At 41.3% G+C, this 23,534-nt stretch overlaps 1 protein-coding gene across 3 annotated transcripts in view; it reads right to left on the bottom strand.

Moving 5' to 3' along the window:
• The window catches only part of SLIT3 (slit guidance ligand 3), a 473,506-nt gene that overhangs the window by 118,299 nt on the left and 331,673 nt on the right, over window positions 1-23,534 (bottom strand). For all 3 annotated transcript variants that reach the window (XM_083871948.1, XM_083871949.1, XM_083871950.1), the window contains 3 exons: window positions 23,326-23,397; window positions 11,786-11,929; window positions 9,162-9,325 (listed from right to left, as the gene is read on the bottom strand). In XM_083871948.1, the coding sequence (XP_083728074.1) occupies window positions 9,162-9,325; window positions 11,786-11,929; window positions 23,326-23,397 (380 nt within the window). The remainder of the gene's footprint in view (window positions 1-9,161; window positions 9,326-11,785; window positions 11,930-23,325; window positions 23,398-23,534) is intronic.

The following is a 23,534-nucleotide window of genomic DNA, read 5'->3' as shown; positions in this document are numbered from 1 at the left end:
AACCTCATGGACAGCCAGAGTCAGAGTTAGGCAGCGCCAGAGAGAGAGGAGCGTTGAGAGGAAGCAGCATGGAGAAGCACAAGCTGAAGGTTCACGGAGAGCTGCTCTCCACTCCACCCATGCAAAAAGGTGCTGGATACAAGAGGTCATCCTTCATGCTACTGCAGGAACGCCCTGGAGCACAATTGGGGTTAGTGAACACGAACAGAGCCTGAGTTCAGAGACAGAGCTGACATGATAGGAAACACAACCAGAGGAGGGCTCACTGCTCCTCCCAGGGAGCATGTGCAGCCCCCACCACACACTGAATACCCAATCTATGCTGCTTTTTATTACTTACTCTCTCCTAGTGTCTCCTTTCAGTAAAAATGCCATATAGGTTTGCTCCATTTATTTAAATGCAGCCTTAGAAATACTGCAGCCCGTATTAGTAACAGCAGATTCTGAGCTGATGGCCAAGCTGTGGCCTTAAATGCTCCTCAAGTGCCCTTTGAGCCTGATTTCAGCTCCCAGAGGCCCTTCATGCTGGTGGCACTTACACTGACAATCTGTAATTGCCACTGCTGTTCTTTTTTTTTTTTTTTTGTTTCCTCTGCACTTTCCAGCAGAGAAGCACACACATGCTACCACAGACACAGACAGCATTTTGTTATTCTGTTTCTGAGCATATTTGTTGGGTTTTGTACATCTTTTGCTGATGGAAGCTGAGCATTCTATATTCCTGACATCCTGAATTATTTCAAACAGCTTTGTTCTTGTAACTCATTCCTGCACCTTTGACATATAAAGCAGGGCATTCAGCTCAGGCTTGACTGCTCCCACTGGAATAAAGCTCTCACTGACTCCACTGTCTGCAGGGCTGTGCCAGTGGACAATCATTTTGAAAGTCACATCTCAAAAGTTCTTGCAGGATTCCCAGATGAGAGAGGAAGTGGCTGTCCTCTGCAACTGCTCACAGTGTTTTGCTGGACTTCAGTGAAGGTCAGTGCTTGTGCTTTTAAATACAAATCACTTTCCTTAGTAAGGGGTTTGCAGCGCCCAAAGAACAAAGTCAGCACCAAGCAGATTATTCATTACCTCCATGGAGAACAAGGCTTGAGCAGAGATGACAGATAATACAGCAGGGGTCTGTGCTTCACCACTTTGCCATGACCCAGCACTGTTATGCAGAAAAGGCAACACTGAGTTACCTGGGAACTTCAGGACACAAGTACAGTGTTAACTCAGCCACCCCATACTGTGGGTGTGATTCAGCAATTAAAGTAAGGCAATTTGACTTTGTCTATCTTTGCAATCTAAGAAATAAACTGAAGCTGTTTTTTAGGGGAACCAAACACAAATCTTCAGTCTCCACAAGCTGCCAAACTAGCCAGAGTCTGAGTTGATAAAGCATTAGACTCTTAATTTTCTTTTGTGACTCATGCAATGTGGCACAAAACCACACTAATTTTCTCGCCTGATTAATTCGAAGTACGCATAACCCTGGAATCCACACCTCATTTACTTAGCAATTATATCTATAACTGGCATTCCTGCCAATAATATTGTACAGCTCCAGTGAAGAAGGATGTAGAATCCTATATCCTTATTCCTACACTGTTTTAATAAAGCAGAAATTCTGGCCTGGGCTCTTCAAACAAATTAATCCACAGTACTCTGTTAAACAATCACAAGTAACAGTTCATATCTTTCGAAGACTTTTATATTATATAGTGATTTACAGTATTAAATGGGATATCTGCAATAAACTCAGTAATTTCAGTGTCAATGAACTCTTTCAGTCCTACTAAGAGCAAATGCAGTCTGAGCTCTGCAAACACCTTCCTGAAAAACCCCATGAGAATATTTTGAACAAGTCTCTATTCCTTTGCTGCACTAATTAAACACCACTTACAATAACTACCTAAACTAATCATCAACTGCAATGAATGAGAGGTACCAGCACACAAAGAAATCTGTCAAAATCCTATTTTATATGTCCCTAGAATACAGGAGAGCAGAAATACCAGGAGAGCACACTATTTTTAAAATTACATTAAAAAAAAAATCCATAAGCCTTTGGATGTACATAAGACCATCCTCCATAAATGTTAGCAAAAATGAAATTGAAAAATGAAATACATCTCCAGCTCTTTGCCAGCCTCCATGAGAACCCCTCCCTTTAGATACTTTACACACAGGCAGCAATTGTATGGTTTGGTCTTGTTGTTTGTTTACTTCTTGTAATCCACATTCTGTTAATCGGTCACTGAACCTGCAGTTTGTAAAGAATCTGTACACAGGACCCTATTTATGACTGTCCCATCAGGCTGCAACAACTCAGGAGACTGAGATGTCCTGCAGTCTCAGCATAGTCAGATGAAAAATTTCTTGTCCTATTGTAGCACCAACATCCTTGCACTGGTTTTAGCTGACGAGTTCTCTTCATGCCAGCACCTCCCTGGTTATTTTCTGTACCCCATTCAAGTGACCACTACACACAGAAAAAGTGCTGCCTTGGCACCTCTGGTGCTGCTCAACTTAACCTCAACACATGGAATTCCAGCCTGAGAGGAGAGAGCAAACTTTGTCCCACCGCAATTTCTGAAGTTAAAAGTGCAATCAATCACTCAGCTTTCTGATATAGTTAATTAAGAGGACAATTCAGATCTCAAGGGAAGAATCTGCACAGCCCTGCACTCTGCCTACATGGGGAATCCAGGATAACTGTGATATTTGGATGTCCAGGTGACATGGATGCCTCTGTGACTCAACATTCACCTCCCTCTTCCCAGTGCCTCTTTACTATTATTGCAAATAAGGATGCTGGTGGGCAACAAAGCTGTTCAGATATTTTGCTTCTTTGAAGACTACTTCAACTTCAAAAATAAAATGAGGCAGAGCCTAAAATAAACTTTCTAATTGAAACACGTCAGTTTACTTTCTTATTAAGAACCACAGTCTCTGCCAAACAGACCCACCTGTTTCATGCTAAGCCTGTGCTTCCTTGAGTGAAATGGTTTCCATTCTTTCCCCCCACTGCAGAGCCAGAACTCTTCACCATCGTGTTTTTCACAGGCTACTGAAGGCTCAGAGAAACGGACACAAATTTTAACACAAAGATCTGAACTGCTATCAAAGATGTGCAGAAAAGGGAGGGCTATAATCATTATCCAGCACAGTCAAATTAATTTAACAACAGCAACACTTGCACAGTACAAGGGAACCCAGCTCCATTACTATTAGTCATAGCAGCTGTATTGTGTTCTCTAATGACTTCAGCTTCAGGAAGAATTCATGCAAACCAAAGCCCAAATACACTCAGTTTCCGTGTAGCATGAAAAATTCATATTCATAATTACAAATTCAATGTAGGATTTAATCTGCAGGTGATTTATTGGTGTTAAACGGCCTTCCATTCAGATAGGAATAATTCTTACACACTGCAGACATATCCTCAGTTTTGGTATATTCAGAGGGGTTCTGAAAGTAGTTCTGCTGAGTCTTTGTATCTTTCAGGGGGAAAAAAGGGGTACAATACACAGAATTTAACTGAATAAAACAAAACCAAAACAAACCACAGACAGAAATCTCAATGCAGCTTCTCAAATCAGAAGCAGTGTTTCCTATCCCTTTCCCTCCCAGCAGGGCAAAGCTGTGGTGAGAAAACTGCTGGAGCTTGGCCTCAGATGGGATTTCCCACTAACATGAGCAGGTCTGGAGCAGCCAGGGCAAACCCAGAGGCTCTCAGGGTTCAGGGCTTGGGGCTCAGGAGCTGCTGGAGCCCCACACACCACGGGCAGGATCAGCACAGCCCCAAAAATGTGTTCCTGTAGCACTGCAGCAAGGCAAGACAGGAGCAGGTGATACCTGTGCTTTCCATCAAACAGAAAATGCCAAGAGCAGGAGTCTATGCTCCGTAAATGACTATTTGCTTATTAAAAATGAAAGGAATTTGTACAGTTGTCATCAGGGTGATTGGCAAATTACGGGAACAACTGGCGAGTGTTTGAATCAGATAAATTATGTAAGGTCTGGGTTAAATTCACCTGTTAAACTCATGACTCTTAAACACTAGTTGAGGAATAACAAGGCATTGCAGCTTTCAGTTTGAGAGCTCAAAAACCTTAATAACCTCACTAGGAGAAGAGAAGAGGATAGCCCAAGGAGTCCAAGGTGTGAACTGCCACAGGGAGGGGACAAAAGTCCTGATGTGCAGCCTGTGCTCCCCTGACTCCATTCACAGCAGGTCTGGGCTTCTAAAGGTGCAACAATGCAGAGAAGAGAGAAGGAAATTTCAGGTGATTACAAGAAACAGAAACCCTGCTCCAAAGCAGACAGGTAACCTGAGGAAGGTGAGTGTGTATGAAGACAGAGACTGAAAAAGACACAGAAAGAATCAGGAGAAAATCTGCAATTAGTGAGAAGAGGTTTTATCAAATGCCTTAAAAATTATGAGTGAACAAAAAGCAGCTGCATTACCAGCTCATAAATGGGGATAACATGAGAGAAATCACATTAGCCCATTTTTGGGCCCAAATGTACCACAAAGGCTAACTTTGCTCTGGGTTGAGTTAACAAGAAGTAGTGTCCAAAAAGGAAAGAATGATGCTGGCAGATGGTTCATTTTCCTCCTCCTGTTCTCCCCTGTCCTTCTGATTGTATAGAAGTGTCTGGAACTGAAGTAACTAATTAAAGGCAGTTAGGCAGAATGCATGCAGGAGGAAGCAATAAGACAGGTTCACTTCACAGTATTTCAAACAGCAATCTTCTTTATAAAAGTCTTATTTCTAAGAATTAGAAGATAAAGAGCTTTTGTGATGTGATGTTTGTAGAAACACATTGCTTTGATCATTATCAGAGATAGTGTGTGTCAGTACAGCAGGTGGAACTTTCATCGCTCTTAAAATGCACAATATACTGAAAAATGCAAACATATCACAGGGAGAAATGGATATACAGCTGAATGCAAGGGCAATTCTTTCCAAAAGCTATTTCAGACACAGTGTCACACAGCAATCAAGGAACCTGCCAAGTCTTGAAGTGACAATAAGCTACCACAGAGACAACACAATCTGCTCATAGATTCATTTCCCTTACTCCTAAAGCCCAGTGCTGCCTTAGAAAACAAAACTGCTCTCAAGTGAACTTAATCAAATGCTTCTGGGCAGGATATTTGTGTGGATCTTTTTTTCCCATTATTCATATTAAGAATGGGAGCCTCCAGTGACCGAAGGCTGCCATCCTTAGGTGGTCAGAGTGGGCAGATGGAGCCAAAAAACCCCCCCAAAAAATCATCAGAATTTCACTGTGGCCACTGAAAATGACAATACTTCCCTTTTCTAAACAGAAGAGAGAGAGAATTAGTCACAGCCTGTACTTCTGATTTGTCTTTCAAGCAAACATCTCAGATTTTTTAGTCTCAGATTGTATAGCTGTGGGGAGACAGTTGGGCAAGGGGGAGATTTGTTATTATTGTGCTGCACTGCATCAGACAGAAAGCAAAAAATCACAGGAAATAGTATCTATTGCAATCTGAAGTTTAAACATATTTGATGGTATATTCAAAAGCTTTGCCTGTCTCACAGCCCTGGGCAAAAATATGTCCTGTTCCCTGCTATTCCTTCATTTCATGCCATAATGCTTCCAATTCTCCTTTTAAAAAGAATTATGTACATTATCTACCTGTTGCACAGAATCTCCTTCCTATGGCCACTCATAACCTTTGCAGATGTTTCTCCATTGTTATCAGTAAAAGCTCGAGTCATTAGGTTCTGGGAGGAAATAGCATCTGGGCAAAGTGCCTCAATTGAAAGAACTGATCAATTGAAAAAAAGAAGGTAAGTACTTCTGGCTAGATGCTATCTAACAGCATGGTGGGGACCTGCCATGAAAACTGAAGGAAACAGTGTGCAGAATGAAGTTTTGTAGATCTGTCTTCACAGTTTCATTTAATTATCAAATGCAGTTCTATTTAGCCCATCTGCTTCTGTGTCCTCTTGACATTCCCTTCTTGCTGCTCCTCTGCCACTTCAGCCTGATGAGACTTCAAACATCTCAGCTTTTCTCCCGTTCCTGCTATCCACTCCTCTCTCCTCTCCTTAGAGAAAAAGCACTTCCCTTTCTTCCCTTAATGTACTGAACAGTCACATCATTTTCTCAGAACAGGTCCTTTCTGACTTTCCCCTTTATGATCACGGAATCATGGAATGGTTTGGGATAGAAGGGACCTTAAGCTCATCCAGTCCTCCCCGCTGCCATGGGAACCCTCCACTATCCCAGGGTGCTTCAAGCCCCAGGTTCCAGCCTGGCCTTGGATACTTCCAGGGAGCCACAGGTTCTCTGGGCACCCTGTGCCAGGGCCTCCCCACCCTCACAGGGAAGAATTTCTCCCTAGTATCCAATTTAAACCAACCATCTGGCAGTTTAAAGCCATTCCCCCCTGTCCTATCACTACGTGCCCTTGTCAAAAGGAATGTGGAAAACACACAGATCTCTTCAGGACAACCTCAGAATTTTATGACTTTAAAACAGGCCCTTCCCTGATGTCAAAGTATTAAGCTCACTGAGGCTTAGCTGCTCCTGGGTGTGACCCTGACACTGCCTGAGTACCTCTGCTCCCACAGAGCTCACACTTTCTGCGCATCCTCATCTCCTCTCAAAGGTCAGAAACTGTGTGAGGATAAAATCCCTCACATTTCTTCCTTCACCAACCTCACATTCCCTGTGTTTTCCTCTCACAAACAACTTTCTACATATATTAAACGTATTGTACACAAACTACATGAAAATACCAGGATCCTGAAAAAAGAACCCTTTAAGAAAGAGATGTACATTTACAAAAGAATTTAAAACGAAAATAGCTTTCTCATACACTGAGCAGAAGATGTAAAAACTAGAAGGGAGAATCCCAAAGACAGTGAGGACACTGACAAGTTACTAAGCCTTGCCATCCCAGTGGGAGTGTGTCATCCCTGGATGACTCAAAGCACTGCCCAATGCTCTAAATGAGGATTCATACCTCATGGACAGCATACCTCATACCACAGCACAGAGATGTGCTGTGTTAGATCCTGGGATGAAAAATACTCCTCAAACTGAAAACATGGAAAATTCCTGCTAAATGCCAAGCCTGAAGCAGCCATGATTCAAAGGGACAAGTTGAGCAGAACAGGTGCCAAGGATGTCTGTTCCCTAGACTGATTTACAAGCTAAGATGTTCTAAACCATTAGATGTTCCTTGTCTCATGTGAGCAGACAGCAAGTCGAGTTCAATGTATCTCATCACCATCTGGAAACTCTACAGCCAAGATCTCCTCTCTATTGAGCTTTTGAACAGCATTAGTTTTCATCCAGCTGAAATCTTTGTTCTGAAGCTGTTCAATCCCTGCTCTCCTCCTTCCTAAGTCAGGTTTATGCCTTTTCCATGTGGTTTTGATATAGAGGTAGAGCTGGAGACCCAGGGAAAAACAGCCTAATGCCTCAAGGAAAGGACCCCCAAGATAAGAACTCACACAGAATATTATTCCCAGCATCACCAGGTACTGAGTTCTGTACTGTAGCTCTTCTGAGCTGTGCCCTCTCCTAAATGGTGTCAGATGGTGTTTGCCTTCTCCAATAGCCTGTACCTTTGTTCAAAGCATGCATGCACACACATAACATTAATTCCTCTAGCCCATTAATAAAATCAGAAGGAAAATAACAATGGCAAATTTGGTACAGGTTTATACAGACCTGTTTCTGCAGGCTGCTTTCCCTTCTAAACTATATTCATGCCCTTTCATTTCCAGTTTCTTTAAATATGAATATTACTGGCTAATTACATTGTTACTATGATGGACACAATCCAAAAACCTAGATAAAGTATGTCATAATTTCAGGCCTGATTATAAATTTTGTGGCTGGAGTCACGAGGGACTGAAGACCTTAACAAGCCTGCCCAAGAAAAGCTGCCTGCAAATGAAGTTATCTTTATTTTCCTTCCCCCACAAAGGGAAGGTTTAGCTCAGCATGTTGCTCACAGAGATGCACAAAGCACAACGGCTTGTTTTGGGCTGCTGCCACTCAGCTTCATGCTGCATCCCCATCTAGAGCCATTCATCTTTCACCACCAGGAACACAATTAATCATGTTTCTTTCCAGAGCAGAAAGAGAAAAATCATAGTAATTTTCATAGAAAACACCGCAAGGTACTCCATCAATAACAGTCATTTTTCTCCTCAGTACACACTAATAGATTTGCTCACTGAAACCTGCTTGTCTTTACAGTACACAAAAATGCTGTAATCCAAAATAGATATAACCAATATAACCAATAGGAAAAAACACAGCAAGACACAGTCATCTGCTTCGTTTTGCTGTGTAAGACAAGAAATATCCTTTTACTGACAAATAAACCATAAATAAAGAACAGACAGGATTAAGAAAAAGCTGGTTATGTTACTTTGGAGGTTAATTTCAGGTGGAAACATTTTTCTGTTTCATTCACAACACAAAACCTTTGCCTAAATTATTATGCACCTTTTGATTCAAAGCTTGCTGAAACCAAAAACATTACCAACTTTGATGGCAATTTTACTGGAGTTAGTGTGTGTTACTTAGGAATGTAAGGAAAATGAATGGATGAAAGTAAGTGAATTGATGCCATTCCCTCACCCCCCCCTTCACTCCCATCTCAAATCAGAAATGCCCACTGCCAGTGGTATGAAAACCTCTCACACTGTTCTCAGCCCTCTAGATGTGGGAACTAAACTCAAGCTCAGCTCTCATTAGGTCTGTAAGAGCTCTGCTTAAATACAAATGACAATCCCGTCAAAATACAACATTTCCCACATGGATTCACATATATTGTCATTGCTTTCCCTTAATATTTCATAATTTAGTAATTTTTACGATTAAACATCACAAGCTTTTATCTTTTTTTATTTTCTTTGTTTTTTAAGAGAAGACAGCTATAGACTGCCTTTTTTTTTTCTCTCTCTCCCTTTTTTTTTTTTTTTTTAATCCATAAGGTAATTGGCTTTCTGTCGAACTAACCGAATTTCCCCAAATTTGATTTTCCAAGCTGCTCCCTAATATCCATTACAGCAAACACTGTCCTGCAGATTGGATTAGCGGGCTCTCTGGACCTGCTCCATCCCTGCGCGGGGAGCGCAGCACAGGCTGCGGGCTAAACGAATTACCTGAGCAGCGGAACTTCTTGCTCTTGATCTGGCTGATGCGTTTGTTGGCAAGGCGACGGGGATTGCTGCAGCGCGCTCCGCTCGTCTCGATCGGATTATCCTGCAGGTAATCAGCCAGCCACTTCAGATGGCAGTCGCACACAAATGGGTTCTGAGCTAAATGTCTGCACGAGAAGGATGGCATGTTTAATCGGGACTGACCTGTCACACCGTGCTCCATCATTGGGGTTTTTTTGTTGTTTTTTTTTTTTTTTCCCACCGACGCCGAAGCTGAAGAGTGGAGTAATTGAATCGGCTCCCGAAAAAAACCCAACAAATACAAAACCAAAAAAGGCACCCCAGGCCCGGCGGAAGCTGCACTTGAATGGGAGAATTCTGTGAGAATTTCGCAGCTCGTTAAACCTGCAGCAAGTCCTCTCCTCGCACAGAGGAAACACAAATTAAATAGTAAAGCCCCCTTTAAAGGACACAGACCTGCTGCTGTCTCCCAAGTCCCACGGTTTCTCTTTTCCCCATGCTGCCTTTTGAAAGAAATGCACCTTACGCCTAAAGATTATTTTGTATCCTAGTTTAAAAGAAATTTTATCAGCAAGCTCAAAATGTGAATTAGGAAAGCACCTCGGATCTTTGGGCAAAGGCAGAAGTGGTTCAGAATCTTTTCACAAGAGTGAAATTAGTATTTGTACATGCTCATCAGGTGTAATAGTACTTCCTTTATATGTATTTTTTTCCTGGAGCAAAAGGGTTTAATTTAAATGTTTAGGCAAGGTACAGCTTCACTCTATCCTTCACCAAAATTTGCTCAACTTGTTTCCTAAGAAATTGGAAATAGGTATTATAACATTGATTTTAACTGAGTGTTTAGACTTTGGTAACAGAAATCTGCTGGAGCATCTTTGAGAGAAAGAGTGGTTTTTTTGCTGCTTTTCTAATTTATTTTGCTTGATTCAGGAGAGTTTGCCAGGTCTTTCCCAGACCAGGCTCTAATCTCAGTTCAGCTAACTTGCATCAGTCCCTCTGACCTCCAAGGGAGCAGGACTGAGCTCTCCAGTAACTGCAAAGACACGTTAAGAAAAGACAGATGTTTCAATTTGCTTTGGACAGAGGTATAAAGTTACAGCCTCACAAGAACTCTCTCACTCTGTTACTGTTTTCCACCTGTAGAAACTTATTTTCTGTTTGCAGTTGTATTTATGAACTGTCACTGAACAAATAAGTGTAAAATACAACAGGACAATGGCTGTCCAGGACTGGTAAGGGAGAGCACACAGAGCAGGAAGGGCCTGAAGAAACTCAAGATTCCTGTTGCAATAGAGCCATTCCTGCTTTGAAAGGTCCAAAGAACAAAAAAAATCAAATAGAGACAGAATTTGGGTCTGGTTTTGCAGCTCGAGAAAAAGCACAGAAAATGGCAATCACTTGGAGTATTGAAAATGGGAGAACGAATCAAAACTTCATGACAAAGTCTCTTGGTGTGAAGCAACAACTCCATTCTAACAAAGGCCACCAGGAGCACCAGCAAAATCCTATGGAAACCAAAGGGCTATAAACATTAAAAAAGCCTGTTGTTTCATCTGACAAACCTCACATACCTCTGTAAGAGAACCCTCTCTGTGGCCCCAGTTTGTGTGTGCACACACACAGCAAGCTGCAGCAGCAGAAAGCATGGCAGAGCTGGGGGGGCAGAGCTGGGGGTGCTTGTACATGATTATTCCTATGCCTTAATGGTCTGCAGCAATACATGCTGGCCAAATATCTGCTGGAAATTCAGGTTGTGTTTGTGGCTGCCTGAGGACGTGGCAGAAACTCTGCTGCAAGAAATCATTCCTGTCAGTTCATTTGTATATGATATAAAACATTTATAGAACTGATTCAGCCAATGCTTTCCCAATATTAAGATATATAAATGTGCATTTGCATACAAAAATTGCAGTACTGCAGTGTGTGTGCACAGATACTGCAGTATGCATATATATACACACTCATACATATTTTAATACTGGAATATCAGGCTGCCAACTCCAGCTCTGAAGGAGTACTATTTACCTTATTATCTTATTACTCACAACTTTAGGATGAGACCTTCTTCTACAAAATATTGAATCATTTCTATATTTTTGCTTCTGATGCTTATTCTAATGCCTCTAAATTCAAGAATGTTTAGTGGATTTTCTTAATGGATCAAATAATGCAACATATCATTCCCCTTAAGTGGAATGTCAGCTGAAATGTGGTTACAGAAGTCACGAACTGCACAGCAGGAGTCAGACCCAGGCAGGAGAGATGCCAACTCATTGGCTCATTAAAAACTGTTAGGCAATGATCCTAATAGAATCTGCTGTTCATATCTTATCCAGAGTCAAACACACACATTATCTCCCCAACAAACAGCCTGAGCTTCACACAGTTCTGACATTTCTGTCACTAAGGGCAGGCTGTGTCGATCCTGCCCTCGCTGCACTGATGCAACACTTCTTCTCCTTGTTCCTTTTCTCTCAGTGAGGAAAGGAGGGGCTGCTACACGGATGTCTCTCCCAAACTGTCTTCATGTCAGGTGCAGAGACAGGCAGGATCTTTGGTGGGGAAAGAGGGAGCTGTCATTTCTGATATGGCTGCATACTTACAGGGTCTGGATCGATCGCAGAGGTGCAAAGAGCCCCTTGCTGACGGTCTGCAGTTTGTTGTCATAAAGAGATAACAGTTTGAGATTATGCAGACCTTGGAACGTGTTTACCCTTAGGCAGTTGATCTTGTTGGCATTGAGAAGCCTGAAAACAGAGAAAAGGTTTAGAATTCATTAATCTTCTAATAATCAAATAAAGATAGACTGGACTTTGGGGTTAAATCTAAAAGAAATATTAACCTCGTCACCAAAGCTAAACCACATGTAAAGGCTTCATTTGCCTGTTACATTTAAAAGGTGAAAAACTCACAGTGGACATGAGTGCTTTCATAGCTGGAGAATATACAGACATATAACAGTGCTAGCCATTTTAGAATGCTTAAAAACTGGGGTGGGGGTTGTACACCTACCCCTCTCCCAATTTACTCAAAATTCTACACAAATATTTAAGGAAGCCTTCAGCTTAATAGACACAGGAATAAAAATTACTCCCCACCTTGCTATTCCATGCACACACAGCCCACAGTGAGAAAAACCCTCATTTTTCAATTTTCTCTACCAGCAGCTGTCTTAAGTCTAAGTGAAATTCTGGGAGTTTGTAATCTTTTGATAAGGAGTGCAGGGTTAATTTGATAACAGAAGATTAAAAAGAGGCTTCTCCTGGGAGACAAAAAGAGGGAAGTGTAAGGTCTGGGCTAAAATTTACTGAAAGGAAACTCAGTTCACACCCAAGGACAGCCAGGTACGGGCCCAGGCTGCCATAGGAGCCATGTCCTCAGTCCCTGTCCTTGGAGGTTTTCAAAGTGACACCGAATAAAGCCATGAGCAACCTGGTAAGGTGGGTCTGCTTTAGGGAAGGGTTCTCCAGACTATTGTCAAGTGATCACTCAACTGTCCCACAATTCTATGAATTCCAGTCACACCAGAGTCCTGTGCAGTTGTGGAAAAGCAGCAACATGAAGGCAATTTAAATACTATTTAAAAAAACCCCATATATTTTACAATTACACAGCAACCAGCTGATGGAACTAAGCAGTTCAGCAGGAAAATCTTGGACAGTACAGTACTTGTGCAAGTTTTCTTAGATCCATCCAGAGTTCTGCCCCATGTAATCAGTATATACAAACCCAACAACAAGCTGCATCTCCTGCTGAGACAATCAAACACAAGAACACTTAATTTGTCGCTGTCACCTGCATGGTGGTATCCTGCACTTAGAAGGGAAATAGGCAGGAAATTACCTATTCCTCTTAGCAAAGTCATAATCCACATTTTCTGACTACTACCAGCCTGAGAAAAATGATAAACAGTACATGTTTTTTAACTCAGTTCTCTTGAACACAAAATTCTTCCCTTCTCAATGAATTTAAAGGACTAAATATTGCATCAATGTGGCTCTCTGTGAGGCAGCACACTAACATGAAAAAAGACAACAAATAATGTTTATAGGCAAAAAGGGAAACATATCCTCTATTCCTCAGCAAGCAAATGCATCATTTTCAAGACACCTCCAACAGCACAGGGAGCTTCCATTCCCAACAAACCTCACAGACACCACTAAAGACAAGAGGGCAGCCACACAGGAAGAAATACAAGCTTGCTAGCTGCATGTGATGCTTTTCTCCAAAAAGTGATTCAGAACATGCTTCCTCTGCCTTTACATGCCTGAAACCTCTGGGACATCACACACTCATTACAGTTCTCTGCTCCCACTGTTGTTTGGGCAGAGCCCTGTTGCTGCAGCCAAAAGTCACAGTATTTGTGATACCCAGGAGATGAATGCAGACTTGGGCAGCATGGAGAACTCCAGGAGAACAGGAATGCTTTGGAATGAGAGGGCTCCAAAAGAGAACTCCCCTTCCCAGCCTACAGGAAAGTCAGAATCGATTTACCCAGATTTCCTCCTTTATACGTTGTAGAAAATGAAGTTTGACATGAGTTGAGACAAAATCCCATAGAAGGCAATGATGGATAAATGAGGCTACATTTTTGCATGAACTAATAGCTAAAACAATTTTATGAAATCATAAGCAGCACTAGTATGACCCCTCTGGAATCTGTATTTCCATGACACCTAATCCACACTCCTGTTGGCTCCCCCAAAAGTAAAAGGATGATTTTCCCATTGGGCTACAGGAACAGCTCCTCCTCCTTCAATCCAACAGCAACTCCACCCCTTCCTGCTGGCTTCTTACAGCCATTTGTGTGTCCAAACCAAAACAACTTCCTCCTCTAGGATCTCACACATCCTGCATTTCTCTTTCCAGCTTGTAGAGTATCTCATCCATAAATAATGGATTAACAAGGTAGTAGGAGGCAGAACGAGGTATTGAATTTTGAACAATATCCCTAGACATGCTCTTAGACGTTACAAATCCTTTGGTTTCTACCCCTTGTCCTTTTGCCCTGGTCTGACCCCAATTTTAGGAAATGCACACCAGCTTGGTTTGGCTGTTCCTGTCCCATGACATAGGCTTGGCACCTGAGCAACCCAGGAACAAAACTGAGAACAAGTATGTACTACAAGTGATTTTGCCAGATGCTATTTTCCCCCCAGTATTATAGTAATGGTTTATGTTGCAAGCAGTACTTGTAACAAGGCATAAAACAAAAATGAAAACAGTCTCAGCAATAAGAGAATTTACAACTGAACTACAGGTGTATTTCCACATGTGGGTAACCAGTGTGTCTCCTTGGGATGCCTCAGGAGGGCACAGCAGAGCTGCTCTGGGCAGATGCTGCTCCCTCCTGAGCAAAGATCAGGCACAAAGTCCACATTACTGATCCATCCCACTGAAAAACCCTCTGAGCAAAACTGACCTGCAACTGCAGTGGATACACTGGATCCAGATTCATTCTCCCATTAGTTTCAACAAAACATGAATAAACCCCATGCTGGAAAATAGAATTTACAATGTGACCAGGTTTCCTGGCACAACTTTTGATGACTATGTTCATGGTGATATAATCTGTGACATTTATTTAGAGCCAAACACTGAAAATGAGAGCAACTGATCCTCTACACAGCCACAAATACAGAGGCACACACTCTCCTTTAAGCATCTGAGTAATGTGGAACAGAAAAGTGCTTGTGCAGACTGTTTGGAAGTGGGAATTCAGGTCCTGAGCAGCTTTTCTGAGGTGACACCACCTATTCTGTGTATCACAGATAGTCTGTTCAACAGTAATCCAGGTGTACCCACATGGGGTGCATGGTGAGATATATTAATGATTATTTCTGCGCAGAATCAGTGAGAAACAGGGGGAGAAGTGAAAAACTGAGGAAGCAGAATACATCATCCCTAAAAATTTTTTCCTACTATTTACTGTGAGTTAGATGATGACTTTTGGCCAGAACCATTAAGGTTCATATTCCTTTCAAAACCCTCAGTTATTTTAAAATATCCGCTATGAATATTCCCCTCTATAAATCTCAGTTCTTTACTTAATCTTTCTTCATTATCCCAGCTCCACTAATGGCATCTAATTTTTAATTAAGTATACAAGGCAGGCCTCACATGGAGTTAAAAGTGGTTTTAAGAGGTTTTTTAAACTAACACAAAGGCAGATGAGAAAAACATTCCAGGAAGCAGAATCTTCCTTGAACACTGAACCAGGCCATAAAACACAGTAAAGATTCCTTTATGGGACTTACACCAAAAGAAGAAATAACATTAAAAATGGAGTTCTATTTTAGCAGGAATTACACCGTATTTATTTTTGCACCAATTCATGGTGAAAGTAAATTCCACTAATTCTCCTATTTTGTTATCAGCTTGATTGGATGAGATTTACACACGGCCTCCAGATGTGGGGCACCATTCAAAAGGAGGTTAAATAATTCAAGTAGAAATAAAATCGCCTGCTACCCAGAGGGATGATGGATTAGTAACTCAAGCCCCCATTTTCATCCCTCTGGATATGTAAAAAACATGAAGAAACCTCTCACAAGCCTTGGACCACCACAGCACAAGGCAGAATGGTTAAAAACCTTGTGGTTTGCACACCATTGAAACAACGAGCTGAGCAGAGCACTATTACAATTCCATGAACCCATTTCCTGAAAAAGTGGATTTGTCCACACACATTGAAATAATAACGTGTTTCAGCTAAGCCCTTGAAATGAATGTGCACTGAATTGGCTCTGTAATTGTATCAGCTGCCCATAAGCACCATCTGCATAATTAAGATGGTCCCATAATTGAATTATATGCCCAAGCACAGCTTCAAGTGATTAACATTTAAATAACATTCTGAACTCCAAACCCAAAATGACTGAAAAAATTGTTTTTTAAGAGCAAATGGGAATGTTTATATGGCTTTTACCCTTAGCCATGTTTGTATTTTTATCTCAGTGAAGTCAACTAATCAAACTATCATGAAATAACCACAAAACTTGAAGAATCAACAGCAGCCTGGCAACCTCACACGTGCTGGGGACTGCAGGCTGGTCTCTGGTGCTCCAGGACAGAGCAGGAATCATCCTAAATACAGGAGTGAGCCTAAAGGAAAGTGCTGGGGAGAAAAGCTGCACCGAGGCACTGAAAAGCTTCTCTTCCTTTTTCACCAGCTTTGTGTTTTGACAGCAACGACAACACGATGAGAATGAAAATGTTTGGCATCCCATGAAATGGCTGGCACATCCCACATGCCAGACTCCACTGGGGAAAATGAGAACTCACCAGAAAAAACAGATGTAAGAAGCACAGGAGACTTGTAGGGGAAGGAGAACTGGGTAACAGTTTTGCCTGGGTAACAGCAGAATACAAATTGAACAGGCATGACCTTTATAGAATATCAATAGTTGAAGGCTTCACCTTCATTCAGGAGAATTATAAGGCAGCAAAGAAAGAATTCTCACAGAAAGCTTTCCTTAGGATATACAATACCCCTTACAGGAAGTAAAAAGCATGTATTTTCCAGAATTCTCTCTTGAAATTTATAGGGAATCAAGTGTCATCCTTGATTTAGCACAATTTTTTCAAGGGAGAACAGCTGAAGTGTCAATACAGCAATATCTAGTCAAGCACTTGGTCATCCCAGCAGCCAATGACAAGCAACATCTAATGACAGAATTGTGTGCCCCTGCCTAGTTATTGGCAAAATAATTGTATTAAGTTTCAGGAACATTTTAAGATGGTCTGGACCATCAGGGAGCATTTTGAGTATCTCTCACTGTGTCGAGATATTTAAGCATCTACTAAAATTTACATTTTCTAATGTGATGACTGACCACTGAAGAGTCTGTCAGTGCTTCAGTTGATAACAACCAGCATGAAATCATCATCATGCTTGCTTAACCAGCTTCAAGTGTTTCTCCATGTTCAGGAAACTGGATGATGGTGATGACAAATTTATTCACAGTAAATTAAAATGGAAAAGTCAGGAGCTGATAATGAGTCAAGAAGGAAGCACAGAGCACAGTCTGACAGTCCTGTTTTGGTGGGAATTTAGAAAGAGATTTCAGAAATTCCTCTTCTGATCCAAAAGCTTGCAACTCTGGTTGAAAAGCACCCACAAAACAATCCTGTGGTGCTTCTGTTACTACCTGGAGAATTATACACATGTGTTGTCACAGCACCCAGACTTCTGCTCTTTGAAATTCAATAATGTCTAATTTCTGGTTAGATCACAGGTTAGATCACAGCTGATTCTAGATAAACCCATGACAATTCAGATGCACAACGGAACAAACACATTTTCACAACTTTCAGGTCTAGCAGATCTAGATTTGTAAGTAATAACAACAAGGAGAGTTCTGTCAGGAGAGCCCAGCTCAGAGCCCTGGCGTCAGAGGGGCTGCTGGGTCACATTGACGTGGGGATGAGCAGTTGTTTTGGGAAGCTGCATGCACCAGTGACACAGGAAAGGCAGATGCTGCTGCAGTCTTTCATTAGTGCTTGACTGTAATTGTATTTCTGAGTCTGGCAGATGCTGCTTCCTCACTTTTAACAGCGGCTATTGAGTTTAGTAACATTATCACAATAGCGACCTAAATGCAGAAATCTGAAGGAAAAAAGCTTGAGGCAAATGGCTGGAAAGCAATTCTAAAGCTATTAAACAGGTCTGTGAGGAGAGCATTCTGTCCTGGACTGGAAGGGTGAGAGTGCCATAGTCTCTACGCTGTAGCCAGAAATATTTTGAGTAATCAAGAGAAAAGCTTGTTTGCCATTTTGCTAAGAATTTATGTTCACAGATCCCAGAAGTGACATAGGGTTGCAGAGAACCTCCAGGTCATCTGGTCTGAAACCCACTCAAAGCATGACTCATTCATGCACAGTCAATGCAGATCACCAGATCACAGGATAATTCAGAATTCCAGGAAGCCCCAGTGGTTTCTTGTCCTGATAGACAGCCAAAACAGGATGAGCTGCAAGGTCATATTGGGTTACCTTGAGCTTTATCCAGTATGGATATAGTCTGGTCTTTAAAACCTTGAAGGACAGAGGATGCACAGCTTTCTGGGCAGCCTACTCCCACTACCTGACATCACTGAGAAAATGTTTTCCCCTTACATTTAATCACAAGGTCTCTCTCTCTCTTTTTTATTTTTTTTTTCTGACTGCTGTCTATTCTCCATGAGAAAAATTAAGAACTCCACAGAACAAAATGATTTTATACATCACTTAAAGCCCAAATCACTACGGGCAAGAGAAGAAACTACTGTGATATTAAAGACTTGTAGATGGAAAACTGTACTTTCTTTATTCTGACATTTCTGTACTGTTTACATAGCTGGGTAATATATTTATGTATACAACAGTGCAATGTATACAATGCCAAATACTGGAATTTATGTACATTCTGTTTTTAAATACTCTGTATGAGTTTGTACATCACAGCATTCATTCCCTTTGAGAATGATCAAGCCCCAAAAGTACACTCTAAATAATTGGTAGATCCTGCTTTAAGCTCTTCAGTACTGGGATTCAATTTAGAATTAATAATCAACACAAGCACTTCAAACTTGGCAAATTTGCCACAAAGATACTTTCCATGCAACCTCACCAGAAAAAAGCTGGGGATACCAATTATCTGCCTTATTCATCCCAGAAAAAACAGAACAAAAAGCAAGTTAGAAAAAAATGTAAGAATCACTCAAATCAAAACTTGATCCGTTGAATTTTGGGAAGACTGATGACAGGAGTTTCGGAAAGCACACACATGACTTGTCACTTCATTCAAGTCTATTTTAGGGTCAGCTGAAGTTGTAAATATTATATCTAGTTCCAATTTTAACCCAGGTTAGATGAGTGATAATTTGTCACCACTTCTGACATCACTTTATCTGTCAATATGTCAAACTCCAGGCACCAATACGATTTTTGTTCCTTTCCAAGTGCAGCGTTGAGTTTTCCCCCATGACCAGGTATTAGGTGAAGGAGGAGGAGGCTGTATGATTTTGGCTTTGTTTTTTGAGAGAGAAACACAACAAGCCTCTGATTTTAAAATATATGTACCACAGGAGTAGATCTCCTGATGTTTAGCAACATCAAACCAGAGCCCACTATGGGGATTTTTCTTGCTCAGTAAAACTGAGCATCACAAGCAGAAGATTTAGGAACAACACTCCTGAGCACTCGTATGATTAGTAACTATGCAAAGTAAATTTCCTCAAAGAAAAGGATTTATTGAAAACTGTTACTTGCCAGACATTTGAGAAATGAGACTTCATCCCTCATATTATTGTGCTATACAGCCTCTTTAAACAGCAGAGATTTTACGATAGCTCCTTGTTCCAGCAGCCAGAGCCCAGCGTAGGGCTGCAGTAAAAAGGCTCCCAGAGTGTTTGTTTGAGTCTGGGTGCAGGGAGGGAAGTGTTTCACTGAGACATGACAAATGATGGCTCAAAAACCTGGTGCCCATTGCTGGGTTTGGGTTTATCTGTCCCAGGGCTGCCTGGAGGGAAGGAGCTGCAGGGCTGTGCTGTGCCCCGCTGCAGTGATTGGCAGCACTCTGGCAACCTCAGGGGTTCCTGAAAGAGCCTGTCCACGTTCCAGGAGACTGAAGGACAGCTGAGCAGGACATTTAAATGTCTTCCAGTTTCTAGAAAGCCCAAGGTCAGCTGAAGGTCTCTTGGACTAACCATCCACAGCTAATGGTGGAAAACTTCCACCTTAAGCTGAAGCCCTTGCCATTCTTTTGGCATTTCAATGCAAGAAATGAAAACAATTAAATTAATCAAACACTATTTCACAGCTTGGATGAATTTCTCCCCTAATAAAAGGAAAGTTTCCATTCACTGTATCAAATAAACCCACAAAAGCTAAAACAACTCAGTTATCCCCTTCTGGAAAACAACATAGATCTCTCAAACCCAAATTGACCTCAAATTCCTAGAAGGCACTTGATACAACCTGCTGAAAAGAAGTTTTTCTTTTAGGGTAGGGTACAGTAGCTACAAAGCTTTCTATCATCCTCTCCTCTGGCACCTTCAAAAAGGATAAGGAAAACTACATGGTCCAAGAAAAGCTTCTGCTCCACAGAACAGATGTGTACTTGGACTCAAAGAATCGTTTTTGCTGCTCTCTTGGTTACCACTGAATACTTAAGAAACACATAAGATTTGTGAAATCAGCAATTTAACAAAAATCCAATTGCAATTATTTTTGTGGGTAAAGTTAACTACTTAAGATAGTTACTTATAATGAAACTTCAGAAACAACATTTTGAATTAAACCCATAGGATTTAAAAAAAGCCCATTGAAACCACACCCTAGTCCCTCAACAAAAAACCTCCAAACCCTTATTAGTATCTAACCATGCCTAGTTATTTTCTTGCCAAATATAATATAATCCTGGCTCACCACCTCTGCCTTATAGGGCAGAAATGTGGAATGCTGATGCCAGCCAGGTGGTCTAAAACTAGTTCTGAATTCATTTCCCTGGCACCAAAGTCAACAGGACACTTTGACCATGCCTGAGATGAGAACTCCTTTAATCCAGCTCTGGGGCTCCTGACACCAGTGTTAGGCCCTTACAGAAAACAATTCAGCCAGAATACAGAATAATTCTGGCCCATATTGTGACAGTATATTTAAACTGAAGAATAATTACATGTCTGAGAAACTCTGATGAGTTCTACCCAAAACAATTAATAACAATATTATCTGTTCTGAAATTTCACAGTAATTATTTTTTCCCTTTTAAGTAATATCTTTTCTTTCTAATAATAGTTTTTTCCTTCTAAGTAATAAAGGACCCACAAGGACTCCCTTTTTTGTCACTATGTCCTGCTTTGTTATAAAGCCAGTACATTTACAAAACTGCTCCTGCTCCAGCTCAGGAAATCAGACAGGCTACCAGGATACCTTAATCAGAGTGTTCTTATCAGAGTGTCTCCAGACTAATAAGAAGAAATCCAATCTAGTGCCCATGCAACACTAAATTAGATCTAATCACAGGGCACTCTTCCAATTGTTCAACAGCAGGTCTAAGACCAACGAATGCCATTTATTTTTTTTTTAGTAGCCATTAAAATACTACAAGCAATCCCAGAGCAGCTGCTTCAAAGCCACAATCCAAAAAGCTGCAGCCATTTGTTTGCATTTAAAACATGATCATCGAGTGCTCTCCTTGCCAAAAGATACTTTACATACAAACACGCTCGAGAAAACCCAGGAAAGCTCCAGGGTCATGGTATTTTGGGAATCCCAAAATGGGGCAACCTACTTACATTGTCTCAGCTTGAGAATGTTTAAATAGCTGAAGCACAACACCTTTCAGTGGTTCCCTGGCACATAGATTTTGTCTCCTTAACAACAAGGCATCACTTGAGCTAATTCTGACTAAAAACAATCTTATATTGTCTTAAATGTGCACTTCACTGAAGGCCACTCTACATGCACGCCAGGACTATTCTATAAAGGAGTTAAAAATTGCTAAATGCTTTATGCAGAAGTTCTAGACCCATATTTTTATAGGACACAGTGATCCATGTGTTGAGTGATTTTCTTATTTATTTTTCCTGCTGGGAAGGATTCTATCTGTAAAGTGTCCTGGATTAGACAGAACAAGTCTTGAAGAGTATCTCTTCAAAGTTGTAAAATATTTGTGTTGCAGAGGACGGTTTTAAATCCCTGATTTTTTAAAATAGATTTTTTTTCTCAGAGGTCAAAGTAGGACAAGTCCCAGCTCCTCTGAACTTTCATAATTATTGTCCTCACACCTGCAAAACCATCTCCAACATTTCTCTTACTGCCCAGGCTGCCATGGAAACACTGAAGTACCAGAAAACTTGTGAGGTTTGGGGCAGGAGAGAGGAAAGGAGATGCCAGGAAAAGGTGCATAAGGTGCAGATAAAACAATAGGCAGCTCCCACTGCCCAGCTCAGGGACTGTCACAGCCAAACCAAAGGGGCTCTTGCTTGCCCTGCTCTGGGACAGGGTGGTCCATGTCACCAATTAAGGTCTTGTGCATAAATTATACATCTGAGTAGTCCTTCACTTAGCATAGGAGTCATTTCAGTGACCTCATTTTACTTGTTTGGCTTTGCTCATGGATGCTGATCTAAATCTAAGCTGACTCTGCTATCCCATATAGGGGCAGCAAAGGCTGCAGTCACAGTGACACATCCAATGGCAATGACAATCCTTGGGAAATTCATTGCTGGCTACATCAGGATCCTCAGAAAGGCTTCAAGTAACATGTCTAAAAGCTACTTCATATTCTATATTGAATATGATTTACTGTTTGGGGTGGAGTGCTGTATGTGACATAAACCAGAGTTGACTCACTTTTGATACATCACCTTTATTTTCTGAGTGCATCATCCATGATGGCAATCAGAACATTAGGAATACACATTAAACTCACTTCCCTGCTGTGCCCTCTACTGACTGGATGGATTCCCTTCCCTTTGAAGGAGTTACTGGTTCCCAATGTGATCATGGAGACAACAGTGAGTGAAATGTACAATTTCACATTTGGCTTAGGAAATTTTTTCTGCTCCATTAACACATAGTGAATATCTCTCTATATATCTTACCCTGATCATGACTGCAAGTTGAATCACACATGGCATAAAAATACTTTAAATAACAATATACTGTAAAATCATTTCTCTTGCAACTAAGCCCCAACTGACATAATAAGAACGTGGAACTGAGCATGAGTTGCAGCAATCTGACCTCTCACGTTGCCCTTTCACTTGCCCCAGCAGGTTCTTGCAGCACAGAAGCCCTGAAGGATCCAGACATTCAACCACAAGTGCTAAATGTGTAAAAACAATCAGATGGCATCCCCACCTACGCATCAGCCGGTGACCAAATTTCCTTTCTTGGACCGAGTCTCTCATTTCCTCCCCGCACTTAAATCCTCTGTGTCTATTATCCATTATACACACTGTGCTATAAAACTGTTGACACCTTCCTTTTTTAGTTTTTTTAGCCCTTGCCTCCCTCTTGCCTGACACAGAGACAACAGACTAGCACATCCCAGTGAGTTTGCAGTGGAAAAGGTGGTTCTATTAATGTCAGAAGCTGAAAGAACAATAAATCTAGCTAGTCAGTAAAATAAAGAAGAGGAAGGGATCATACTCACAGCAGCTGCAGAGACACAAGATCATCAAAAAGGCCCTGGGGAATCTCCGTGATCTTGTTTCCATAGAGCACTCTGAAACATTCAGGAAGACAAAATAAATCTTAAATAACAGCCCAGTTTAGTGTCCTCCCACATCTCTGCATTATCATCTTTATTGACCATGGTGCACCATGCCCAGGATCTGTGGGCATTTCATTTAACCACTGATC

The sequence above is a fragment of the Zosterops lateralis genome, assembly GCF_965231275.1.
Source record: "Zosterops lateralis genome assembly, chromosome: 14".
Classification (NCBI taxonomy): Eukaryota; Metazoa; Chordata; class Aves; order Passeriformes; family Zosteropidae; genus Zosterops; species Zosterops lateralis.
Note: the sequence above shows the minus strand (reverse complement) of the source record. Positions and strands in the feature narration are given on the sequence as shown.